The sequence below is a fragment of the Manihot esculenta genome, chromosome 11 (assembly GCF_001659605.2).
Source record: "Manihot esculenta cultivar AM560-2 chromosome 11, M.esculenta_v8, whole genome shotgun sequence".
Taxonomy (NCBI): domain Eukaryota; kingdom Viridiplantae; phylum Streptophyta; class Magnoliopsida; order Malpighiales; family Euphorbiaceae; genus Manihot; species Manihot esculenta.
The window spans coordinates 24,407,549-24,420,920 of record NC_035171.2 but is presented as its reverse complement, the minus strand read 5'-3'; the positions used below and the strand labels follow the sequence as shown (position 1 = coordinate 24,420,920).

Here is a 13,372-nt window from a genome sequence, read left to right as displayed (position 1 = left end):
TTTTTAAATAAAAAGTATTTATTATATTAATTATTATTGTTTTTCTTAATTAATTATTAATTATAAATCAACAAAGTTAAACGAAAGTAATTTTTTAAATTTTACTAACACTTATTTATCTTTTTCTTTAGAAGAATAAGGCTATATTTAACTCACGAAATATATGTTTCAAGAAAATATTTTTTATTTTTATTTATTTAAAACAATCAAAAAATTTATTAATAAAAAACATTTTTATACACAAAAAAGAAATAACCCAATTTTTATAAATAGATTTATTAATATATCTTATTTTTTAATATTATAATTAAACAAAAAATAATATTTTTTTCAAAAAATATTTGGAACATTCAAATTATTTTTCCACAAAGAAAACCAAGCACACGGTTACCACAGGAAAAATAATTAGCTCAGTTTTAAAATGATTGGTCAATTTTTTATTTTTTTTATTTTCCACGCTTCTCTCTCTGCCTGTGGAAAGAAAGCAACAGCCTCCCTCCAAGCTACAGTAAAGAAACCCTGTGTCCTCTGCAGATGAGCTCTATCAGTCGTAGTACTGCTCACTGATCACTGGTCAGTACCCCACCGCACCCCAACATTAAAACAAACCCTAATCATCCTCCACCATTCGATCTCACGCAGATCCAACCGGCGATTTTCTTTTGAACCGGTTAAATGAGCAGCGGGTTGATTAAGATGGTTTAATACATATGCACAAAACCAAAGCCCACCAGCCCACCATTTGAAGTTCCTTAATATGATTCAAAGGAAAATCAATCATCATCACACACCCATTTATAGAACCTTAAGAAACATCAACTAGAGAAGAAAGCTGCCCTTTTTTTTCTTTTTTTATATATATAATCTTTTGTACAGAATTCCAGGTGCAAAAATTACAAGTTTAATTAATATTCCCCAGTTAAATAAACTACTATTTTTTGCTAAAGTTGTAGTTACATACAAAAAAGACTTTCTTTTCTTTTCTTTTCTTTCTTTCCTTGAATCCCCAAGTCATTCAAAACCAGCTTTTACCATGAAACCATTATATGGAAATATGGTTGGTACCTAACCCAAAATCATCAGACTAAAAAAGCAAACACTGCCTAAAACAACCTTTTTGTTTTCTTTCTTTCATAGAGCTACCTCAGTCTGCAAAGTGGTAGGACTGAACCCCACCTGCGGTGGTTGCTGCGGTGGTTGCTGAAGCTCAACCTCCCACCTTGCTTTGGCTATAACTCCATCACTCACAGGCACGTACTCCTAATCAAAAATTACACAACAGCAAAAGGAAAAAAATGAACAGTGTCATCATTTACAAACAAACAATGAACAAAAGATACAGAAATGAAAACACACCAACATAGCATACTGAGAAAGATTCTTTCTTCAAACACCAGATTCTCTTTTCCATATTTGAGCACAGATTGTTTTTTATTATTATTTTTAGAGACTTAAACAGAAAAACAAAAGCAAAAATATATACCTCCAGCTTTTGAACAAGTTCTTTGGCATTTGGTGCATAAACAAAAATGTTGCGTTGTGAAGGTTTGATGAATCCATCATCTACAGCTTTGTCAATGAAAGTCAGAAGATAGTTGTAGTAACCATCAACATTAAGTAAACCCACCTGCATTTTCATATTTTATTTTGGAAAATTAATCAAACTCATGGTGATTGAATTTGAAAAAAAAAACACAAAGAAATCATCTATGCTTACAGGTTTGTCATGGATACCAAGCTGAGCCCAAGTGATAACTTCCAACAACTCCTCTAAAGTTCCATACCCACCTGAAAAGCAAACCAAAGTTTTCATTTTGAGAGGCTAAGACAAAAACACCATTGATTATCAAAGGAACCAACAGGGAGATATTCTAATATTTTAGAAAAAAGAAAGAAATGGGACCTGGTAGGGCTATAAAACAATCAGAATGGCGGGCCATTTCTGCTTTCCTTTGGTGCATGTCAGCCACTGGCTTTACCTCTCCAACTGTTTCTCCGGTGATCTGGGTCTCCACATAATGCACATTACAATCTTTAGAAACAACGAATTGTAAAAGGTAACTGTGTTATTCAGCAAGAACCCAATAAAAAAAAATGCCCTGAAACTATTTGAAAACTGGCCTAGCTAGTACTACTGCCTAAGAATAAGGAGAATATGTAACGTGTGATGCGAGACTATGCACCTCTTTGCTCATAAGAGTTCTTGGTATGATCCTGCAAACAAGAAACCCATTTAAAATAAGGCTATTTGAGATCAAGAAGAAGAAAAAAATAGAACCCATGAATATTTCAGTGATTATACCCAAGAACATTGCCTCCACCCTGATGAACAGCTTGTGAAACTAAACCCATAAGTCCAATACTACCTCCTCCGTACACAAGGTCCAATCTTCTTTCCACCTTCATATCAAAGAGAAAAAGAAAAAGGGAAACTTTTGTAGATATCACAGAAAATGAAAACCAAGAACAAGTTGCAGAATGAAAGGTATAGCCTCTGTACCAGCTCTTGGGCAAGTTCAATGGCAGCATCTCTGTAACAATCTCTCTTCCCAGTACTACTGCCACAGAACACACAAACCCTTTTGAATCTTGATTTCACCATTTTCCTTTCGAGTTCCATTATCTGCCTTAGCCTCCAAAAACAATCACCAGAGAACGAGCCCTTTGGTGGGTGCGTGTACAAGTACAATGGCGAATAGAAGCTCATATATATATAGAGGGAATTAAAAATGCCAAAGAAATTAAGGGCACGGCACAAGAGCAGAGACGATGTAAAGACAAAAAGGCCTAAGAGACAAGTAGAATGGACAGTCTGTACTCTGTACAGTCACCCATGGCTTACACTTGGCACCATATGATGCTTGAATCATCAAGGTTTCATATACTTCCCTGTAACATAAACCATTATCTAGTTCTCTCACCCGCTCTCGTCTCTCCGCCAATTTTTAATGCAAGACATTCATCTAATTTGGTGGCTAAAAAGTAAATTTAGCCTTTATATTTGTCTTCAAAGGTTTAATTGCACATAAACCATTCTTTCTTCATACATATTTCTTTTATCTTATAATTTTTATTTATTTTATATTTTAATATTTATTAAAAAAAATAAATTTTTTTTAAATAAATTATATTTTAATTTTAAGTTTTAGCGTAATTAAAGAATTAACCAATTCAGTAATAAAAATGACGGAACATAATTCGATTGTGCAAGATGATTTGGTGAAGGCGAATGCAATTCCACTGCTTGTTACTCTGCTCTCATTCAAAAATTTTTTCGATAGCCAAATGGTTCAGTGGGATATAATCCGATAACAGAAATAAAAGCATCAAGAAAAAATATCTATCCATCAAAAATTACATTTAAAAAATTCTTTAATTTGAAGGAATTGTAGTGGGAATAATCGCTAAAAATTTAGCTTGTTTGTAATATATAGGAAGCTAGTTTTTTGAAGGAAGTTATTTTAATTGAAAAGAAAGAAATTGATGAGTTCCATTTTTTCCTTACGCTTTCTAAATCCAGTAACTTTGATTCTATTTGTGCGAGTTTCAGTTGGATATTTTACACTTAAGTTCCTGCAACATGTTTTGTGAGTTGCAGTAGAGCTTCACTTTCATTTCAAGGGCCACCCATTCCTCCATTAAAGTTCCAATCTCATTTTTTTTCTTCTTTAATTATAAATTCTCTCTAATCACATTTTTATGTGATATTGATACAATATTCTTTGATATTTTTAATTTTGTTGATTAGCAATAGATTTATCACTCATTTCTCCTCGCCATGCTTTATTGTGTAATGTATGCTTTATGTTTGATAAAATGTTTGAGTGAAAACTTACTAAGTGGAAGAAAAAAATTATGATGAAACTGTATGGATGGTGAAGGCGTGTTGGCAGCTGAAGCCTTTTGTTAAATTTAGGTTCTCTCATGTACACATTTGAGTTTTTATTAATATGTAGATAAATTTGGGTTCAATGATATGTAAGTCTAACTTAAATGCTTCATTTGGATATATTTTACATTTTCTAATTATGGGAAAATAACGTAGGTTTTAATTCTGAGTTTTGAATAATGAAAAATTTTACTGAGAAATTTGAGTATTTAAATTTTTTGTTTAATATTAGATATTGAAGTGTGTTAATAAATAATAACTGGAGGATAAAAATATTTAAAATTTATTGAACGTGAACATTAAAATTGAAAGTTCATATCTAATTTTAAAATTTTACAATTAATAAAATACACAATTATATTTGACACAACGGTAATTTTTAAAAGGTTGATGAAAAAATTTTTAATTTGTACGGATTTAAAACTCAAAAATTTAAAAGGTCAGTTTTAAAAATATAGCAATTGATCCTTTAATTATGCTAAAATTTAGAGAATAAAATATAATTTATTTTTATTATATTTTAATTATATTTATTTTAAAAATATTAAATTTTATTAAATATATGAAAATATATGAAAATATTTATTAAAATTAAATTAAATTAAATAAGATTATAAAAATTTTAAAATAACCGGAAAAGGTTGATAAAAATTATAAAAAAAAGAATATTAAGTTAATAAAAAAAGATAGTTTAGCATGATAATAATATGTATATTTGAATAAATTTGAGAGTTTTGATATTTTATTTTTTTAATTTTTAATTTTTAATTTAAAAAAATTAATGAAAAAAAAACTGATCATCATTGGTTTTGATGTATTTCCTTTCAAAAGCAGCACACAAAAAAGAAAATTCAGCTGAAACTTAAAATAAAATATATTATCAATTTATTTCTTTAATCTGTTAATTTACCCTTACAATTAAGAATCGAAATCAATAAATGCAACAAATATTTTAACAATTTTAATAGCAAAAACATTTTTTTTTCAAATGTTTTTAGAAAAAAAATAAAGACTTAATCACGAAAACATCAAAAACTGTTATAAAAAAAATAAATTGTCTTCAAAACTTTGAATTAGAAATTTTGTTAAAATTGATATAATTTATAAAATTGAGTGTCAATTTTACCATAAAAAAAAAGCTTATTCTGCTAAATTGAGCTTGGATACTAAATACAAATAATCAAATTGACCTTTCATTTTCAAATAATTTAAAAAAAAAAATAAAAATAGAGTAATTAAATATAAGATTAAAGACTTATCTAATAAAATATCTTCTTCATTTGATATATTTAACAATTTGTTTCAAAGTCTCAGAATACTAAATAAAGTAATCTTTGTATTTGGGTTGGCTTGATTAACTTTAGAATCAAATCAAAATTAAATTGAACTGAAATCGATTGGAAAGCTGAATCATCAATTAAACTAAATCAAAATTATAAATTTTATTCATTATATTTAAATTTTTTTAAAATGATAAAACTATTTTGTTATTATTTATAATAACCTTAAATAAATGAATAAACCACGGCTGGTGTTAAATCCTTGTTATAGTGTGGTTTGCAATCTTAATAAGGCAGAGATTGAAATTATTTATGATTCCCAGAGAAACCCAAGAAGCCTAATTATTTGAGTAGCAGTAGCCTTTTGTCCACACACTGAAGCAATGCTCTCTCACAAGTAAACTGTGAACAAAACAGATAATCAACAACAAAACCCAAAAGAGAGAGAGAGAGCTTGAGTTCCATGTATGGCATTTCAAGAGACCTCGTCCATGTCTACGAGCTGTTTCCATGCCCTTTTACGTGAAAATAAATTACTTATTACTATAATTACTTGCCCTGCAATCAATTGTACCAATTACGCAACATTATAATAAGAAAAACAAAATTACTTTTACGTCCCTAATCTTTGTTAAAATTAACATTCACGTTGCTCTATTTTTAATATCCAACTGTTTAGTCTCTGTATCCTAGTCAACTAATTTCAATAATGTTTTGGTTATCAATTTTCCTTTTTTGTTAAAGGTAGCCATCTAATCTTGTCATGAACTTGATGAACTTGTCTTCCCCCCACCACCCCCACAAACCACTGTAATTTCTTTGACCTTGATTATAAGTTGATAACTCTCACTCTAACTCTCATCTTGATTTGAGACCGAGTTGAGCTGTTTTCGACTAGATTTGAGTTCACTCTCGTAATTCCTATTTTGCTGGTTCAGACCAAAAGCCTCTTAATAATGGCTAGATCAAGGTGAATATTGATTACCGCTGAACTTCTGACACTCGGACTAAAATCGAACCCTAGAGAAAGAGACAGATCCAAAACCCTTTAGAGTCTATTAATCAGGCCGATCCATCAGAACACCATCCAACACGCAACTAAAGCAGGCTAAGCTGATCAAGTGTCCAGACTTGCTAAAAGGGAGCTTAGCTCGTTTAATGTGATGAGGAGTAGGAGAGCAAACTCAATTATGCCGCAGCCTTATCAGCACGCGCCGGAGGAAAATTAAATAATCACTTGATGAGAATGAGCAGGCAGATACTTCCGTATATACGGTTTTACATGACAGAAACAGTTGGCATTGTAGCAGAGTGACAATTATGCGTTACTAGAGAATAAGAAAAAAAAAATAAAAAAGGAAAATATGACCACTCAAGACTAAATTTACACACACTTAAAAATCTTATTTTCTCTAAAACTCAAAACATCAAACATAATTAGACAAACAAATCATATGCTTGGCACAATACCATTAGTGGTTTAATCAATAGGGTTGCTGTTGTATTTCATATTCTATTGTATTTATGGCTATAGTTTTAATAAATTGATTTAATTTGGAATAAAAAATAATATGAATAAAAATATATTTAGAATCAAACCTAATTGATTTGGTCTGATTTTAAATCAAAATTGAACCGATGATCATGAATAGTCTATAAATAGCACAATTGTTATCACTATAGCTTATTAGTATCACCACAAATCAAACAAATATTGAAATAAAAATTATCAGGTCCATTGCTATTTATTAATTTTTAATTATTTATTTATTTTATTAAGATTTTCTTCTTATATATTTTTCATAAAGTTATTCCACCCAATTGAGTTTTTTTTTTCAATCTTTGTTTATGGAATATTTTTTTTGATATGATATTTTATTAATTTAGATAAAAGAGAAATATAAGTTGGCAAATCTTTTCTAAAATAGGAAGTCAAAATTTAAAAATTATTACATTAAACTTAAAAAAAAAAAAAAAACAACATGGAGTCAAGAGTAACCATAGAACACCAATATGCTTTTGTCAATTGGCCAAATTAAAAACTTTATCCACACATTACACTTTTAAAATCAACACGGAATTTTTATTATTTTTTTATTAATTATTTTAAAATTATAATAATATATAAATCGATAATTATAATTTTATTTTATTTTATTTTATATTTAAAACATTTCTCGAAGAATAATGAAATCGAAGTAGTTTTAGTCGGTGGCAAATTAATAGTAATATAAGATTGAATATGAGATACAAGAGATTCTATACATCGTTTTTAATTTGTTCTCTATGATCGTAAAAAAAAAAATAAATAAATAAATAAATGAAGAAATGGGGGATGGGGAGAGAAGTGGGGAAAGTTAGGAGCAGAAGTGTGCAGAGGGTGACGTCACCACCTTACCTTTGTTGTTAAGGGAAAAAGGATTATTATGGGTTATACTTATTGAGACGGTATGTCTGTCTCTGCGTCACCCCCATCATCCCTTCAGTTGGACTTTGGAATGCTGGATCATTTCCCTCTTCTCTTCCTCTTCATCTTCATCTCCCTATTCCCTTGGGTGGGTCCCACTTCTTACATAATCCCTTTTTTTCCTTTTTTTCAATTATTAGCTCATATATATAGCTAAGCTGCAAATATAAAAAATTACTTTATTCCTTATATTAATAAAAACTTATTAATTAATTTTAAAATTTTAAAATTTTAAAATATATGAGATATCTTATAAAATTTTTTTATTAATTTTAATCATTAAATATTTTACTATTTAATTTTATAATTTAAAAAATTTAATATTTAACCACTCAAATTTATAAAAATTTTATTAATTAATTTTTTTATATTAAGAGTTTTTAAAAATTTTTATTATACGGAATGGTTCAAATTAATAAAAAATAATTAATAAATTTTTTTAAATTTTAAATTTTTTTTAAAATAATTTTAAAATTGAAAGATCAAGTTAATGATTTTTTCATAATGTTGAATTAAATATTAAATTTTCCTTTTCTAAAAATTTAAATGTATTGAGAAATTCACTTTTTCCTTAATTAATATGTAGATTAAAACCTATCACAACTTATTTTCATTTATTTTTCGCATTCAAAATAAATTTGAAATGTTATTAAAATGAAAGGATTATTGTATCAATACCATTCGAATTTTTTAAATTTTAATCATTTATACCAAATTTTAAAAAAATTTTAAAAAATAATTTTTTTCTCAAATTTTTATCTTTAACAAAATCAATAATATAAAATTTTAATTCTCTTGAATTTTTATGAGAATTAATTTTAAATTAAAAGTAAATTTTATCAAAATTATTATAATTTTATTTAAAATTATTTATATCAAAATTATTTAATTAGCCATTAAAACTTTTTTTTATTTTCTTTTCCTTTTACCTTTATTTTTAAATTTATTTCTTATTTTTAATTAACAATTCCTTTTTATAAAAATTATTTTAATTTAATAGCAACTATTAATATTAAAAAATTTATTAATTTAAAAATAATAATTTTTATATGTTTAATGGTAAAGAATTATATAAAATTCTGAATTTAAATATTACAAAAATATTAATAATGATTTTTCAATGAATATGATAAAAATTATTATTATTTATAAAAATAAATATTTATATTTTATTTAAAAATAATAAAAATATGAATAAATTAAATTAATTTGAATTTTTATTATTAATTTATCAAATATAAAAGAGTTGAATTGAATTCTATGACATTTAAATTGATTCCAAACAAATGAATTTTTTTAATAGAAATAAATTGAATTCCATGGATGAATTCTATCCATACCAAATAAAGACTTAATATTTTATTTTTTATCAATTAAACCTCCATTTAATTAAAATATAATTTGTATTTAAAAAATATTTTTTATGTTTTAATAAAGTAATTTATTTTATTTTTTTAATTTTAATTTTAAAAAATAAAGAATATTAATAAATTATATATAGCAATTTTACTAAGATTCTAAAAATACAATAATTGATTTTTTTATCTCTTTATTAATACATAGTGATATTAATACGAGTTTTAAAAATATAAAAAATAATTTTTTCCCTAAAAAAGAAAGTCATTTTTTAAACATAATTTAATTTTTCCTTTAAATAAGAAAATACTTTACATTAACCAATTTTCATGGGTATTCCAAATATTAGAAATTCTAAAAAATATCTTTCTAAACTCCTTGAATCAAATGGAGTTTAAGTGCATGAACAATGTAATACTAATAATTTTCAATATTTATAAAAAAAAATTGAAAATTTTTTAAAATTATTTTTGTGCAAGTCTCATAATTTTTTAAGATTTGTAAAACTTTTAGTGAATGTTCAAAATTTAATTGAAAAGTAACAAAATGAAAAAGTAGTTTGATAGGTCTTTAAGGGCCTATTTGGTAAAAATAGTTATTTTAGTAAATGTTAATTATTTTACAAATTGATAGTTATTCTGTTAGCGGATAGTCAAATATTATAAAAAAAAAATTATTTATAATTTACGGACTCAATTATTAAATATTATAAAAAAAATTTTATTTATAGATATCTTTTGGAATATCTATAATGAGGATTATCCTTCCCAAGCTTCACCACCTCCAAAGCTTTAAACCATTCTTTTAAAAACTTCTAGTAAACATTTGAAAAAGAATATCAAAATTTCTTTCTTAGACTTATGCCCCCATTAATTCACCACCCTTTTAAACCTTGTGTCAATTAGGGCGAGCATTCAGTCGGTTTAATTTAAAATTAAACCGAACCGAATAAATCAAAAACTGAAATTTTAGTATTTATAAAAACTGAACCGAACTAATTTTGATCAAAAACCAAATCGAACTGAATCGATCTGATTCAGTTCGATTTGATTCAGTTTAATCGATTTCAATTTTTAATAATTTTTTTATTTTTTACATTTTATTTTTAATATTTTAAAATTTAATTAAAATATTTTAATCTTAATATAATTTAATTTCTCTATATTATTGAAAATAACATATTATTATCACTAATCGGTTCGGTTCAGTTTTTTCAATTTTTTTCTGATCAAAACCAAATCGAACCGAAATAACCGAAATTTTTAAAATTAAAAATCAAAACGAACCGAATTGAATAAAAAATCGAACTGAATTTTGAAATTAATTCGATTCGGTCAGTTTTTTCGATTTGAACTGAATACTACTCACGTCTAGTGTCAATGAGACCAAAAAGAAGGATGGAAGAAAACTTATGTGAAAAGATACAATAAAATATTTTGTTTCTTATACTCTATAAATATTAATTTATTATTTATGTTGGCTAAAGTCTAGGTTTTTCCTTAGAAAATTTCATTATAGCTTTAGTGAAGTTGGATTCTCAAGTAGTTTCTTAAGAAGATGACATAGGTTCGGTATAGTGCAAACATCTATAAATACTTTATATCTCATTCTTCTTTATTCTTATTTTAATTTCCTTATTAACTCATCTTCTAAAAATTATAATTAGGATCTATTTCACTTAGATTGTATTAAGGGATAACAAAAGATATATATATATAAAACTAGTCTTCTATTATATAAGATTTAATCATATTAGAGCAAAAATCAAGTGGCAACCTTTAATGGACAAGAAGGTTACTTTGTGTTGAGTTTCCCTTTATTTAATGGTAATGATTTCTTTTATTAGAAAATAGAATGTATTATTCCCTCAAATCGAAAGGAGTGGATTTTTAGGCAGATTGTTGAGAATTGTCCATTCATTCCTACAAAGTAGTTGATGGGAATAATATACCAAAGACTAAGGGTGAATAGTTGTAAAGAGAAAAGTAGCTTCAGTAACGAAGCCATTCATACTCTCTTTTGTGCTTTTTAGTAAGAGTGAGATACCAAATTATATATGAAATAAATTGTAATACCTACCTAAGTTCTAGTGTTGAAATCTCGAATTTTTGATAGAATCTCCATTTGAATTCAAAATCACAGGATTAAGAATAATGATCTTTTCACAAATGAATATTAAATGTATTTTATGTGTTAAAAAATGAACATAAAATATTTTTAATTTTCAGCCACCTATCGTGGAGCTTTTGAGCACCGAATGTGCTTTTAGCAGTATACCTATAAAAGGCTTATAACTTGAAAATAAAGAGTAATTTAATTTCATTTTGGGCAGAGGTGAGTTTCGGTCTCTATTTCATTTTTTTTCCTTGACTAACTTTAACAAATTCATTGGCTTTTCTCAAAGAAAATCCATTGGTTTTAAAGATCAAACAGAAGAATGAACTTTCTTTTAGTCTTCAAGTATTTCTTCTTCTATTCACTTTTGTCGTTGATTATTATTACTACAAAAGGTTAGTTTTAAGTCCTAAACATGTTAATTTAGTGATATAGACAACCTGTAATACCCGGCTAGACTCCGGTATCGGAATTCCTACCGTCCGGTGGAATCTCGGATGTCAGAAGCCTCTAGTAGGGTAGAATCATGTTTTTATAAAATGTTTTAAGGTATTTCATGGTTTTAAGTAAAATGGAAATGAGTTTTTGCATAAAAGCAACCTTGAAGGAAAACTCAGGTTCGGCCGCCGAATCTCAAGTTCGGCCGCCGAACATGCATGCCTTCGGGAGCGCCTTTAGGCCCCCGAAAGCATAAGTGAGGAAAGTCCAGGTTCGGCCGCCGAACATGGCATGCATGCGGAGGCACGTTCGGCCCCCGAACGTGGCCTGGCCAGCCACTATAAAAGGGTCTCTTAGCCGAAAACGGGCGAGTTTTTCTCCCCGTTGTCGGCCAAGGTGAGTCCTCCGTCACCCCTCACCAATCTTGAGTCTTTTCCTTCAGATCTTTCAAGTTTTTCACTAGTTTTCATCTTGTTTTGAAGATTTCCGAGTTTTGAGCAAGTTTTGGAGTTTTGAGGTTCAAAAACTCAAATCTCTTCCAACTCCAAGTTAGATCGCCTCCACCCTCGATCTTCAAGAGGTAAGAGTCGATCTCTAGCTTACATTATGTTTTAAGCAAGTTTTATGCAAGTTCATGGGGTAGAAAATGCATGTGTAGCTTATGTTGAGCTTATGGGTTTTTGATGTGATTTTTGAACAATGTGAGTTGCTTGTGTGTTGTAGTTGGGGTTTTGATGGTTTGATGCCCCTAGGAACTTGTATGCTTGTGTATGAGTGTTGTAGAATAGGTTTATGCATGTTTGGATGAGATAGGAGGCATAAATGCATAGGGGAGCTGAGTTTCTGCCATTCTGGGAGAAACCAGGTTCGGCAGCCGAAGGAACTTTCGGCCGCCGAACATGCTTGTGGAGGCAGCCTTCGGCTGCCGAAGCTTGCCCCCGAAAGGAGACTTTCATCTCTGTCTGGGACTTTCGGCCGCCGAAGGTGCCGCCGAACATGCATGAGTTTCGCCTCTGTCTAGGAGTTTCGGCCGCCGAAGGTGCCGCCGAACCTGCCTGGCTTTCGGCTCTGGAGGGACTTTCGGCCGCCGAACCTGCCGCCGAAAGTGACCTGTCCAGCCCTTTCTTGCATGTTTTTCTATGATTATTCCATGATGTTTTAGGGGGTTTTTGGGGAATAGTTTAGAGTTATGTTCACGTATGTTTGGTCCCTCATTTGAGTCCACCTGTGTAGGTTCAGACCCGAGGAACCGAGGACCCCCGCAGTGAGTCTGTTGCCCCAGTGTCTGGTCAGAGCTATCCAGAGGTGAGTGGAATAAACCTTTACGTTTAAAGTAAATAAATTTCAAAGTTTTGAGCATTGTTCATGCATCATGAATGCCATGTGATGAATTAGGTTGCTTGCATTAGAATTCACGAATATGTTGCATTGCACATTTTGATGTTGATGTGGATGAATGTTGAATGATCCATAGCCCTCGATCTATGATATGACGATATGATATGTACGGTACGGAAAGTAAGACCAGTGGGATCCATTCTACGTTCGCTGGCACTATGTAAGGGAAAGACCAGGACCCATTCTACGTTCTGGCACAGTTGGACACTGTTATGTTATGATATGTAAGGGAAAGACCAGGACCCATTCTACGTTCTTGCACAGTTGGACCATGTAGAGGGCTATTGGTGACAAGTTCATCCTTGATGTGATTAGCTGTGATGTGATGCATTTCATGTTATCATATGTTTTAAGTGTTTTATTATTCTGCTCACTGGGCTCTAGTAGCTCACCCCTCTCCCAATTTCCCCAGGATTGCAGGTACAGGGT

At 29.1% G+C, this 13,372-nt stretch overlaps 1 protein-coding gene across 1 annotated transcript; it reads right to left on the bottom strand.

The window, feature by feature from the left end:
• Window positions 1-837: 837 nt before the first annotated feature.
• Window positions 838-2,729, bottom strand: LOC110627039 (cytokinin riboside 5'-monophosphate phosphoribohydrolase LOG5). The gene is made up of 7 exons (XM_021773260.2): window positions 2,501-2,729; window positions 2,303-2,400; window positions 2,184-2,214; window positions 1,904-2,003; window positions 1,718-1,788; window positions 1,484-1,627; window positions 838-1,260 (listed from the first exon to the last, which is right to left on the bottom strand). Exons 1-7 carry the CDS (start codon window positions 2,705-2,707, stop codon window positions 1,132-1,134), a joined length of 780 nt encoding a protein of 259 aa, XP_021628952.1. The 5' UTR covers window positions 2,708-2,729; the 3' UTR covers window positions 838-1,131.
• Window positions 2,730-13,372: the final 10,643 nt, after the last annotated feature.

Excerpts from the sequence above, each read along its gene's own strand:
- LOC110627039 (XM_021773260.2), bottom strand. The coding sequence starts at position 2,707 with ATGAGCTTCTATTCGCCATTGTACTTGTACACGCACCCACCAAAGGGC. Across the intron at positions 2,401-2,500 it reads TTGAACTTGCCCAAGAGCTG|GTGGAAAGAAGATTGGACCT; the intron begins GTACAGAGGCTA and ends TTTGATATGAAG. Across the intron at positions 2,004-2,183 it reads GAACTCTTATGAGCAAAGAG|ATCACCGGAGAAACAGTTGG; the intron begins GTGCATAGTCTC and ends GTGGAGACCCAG.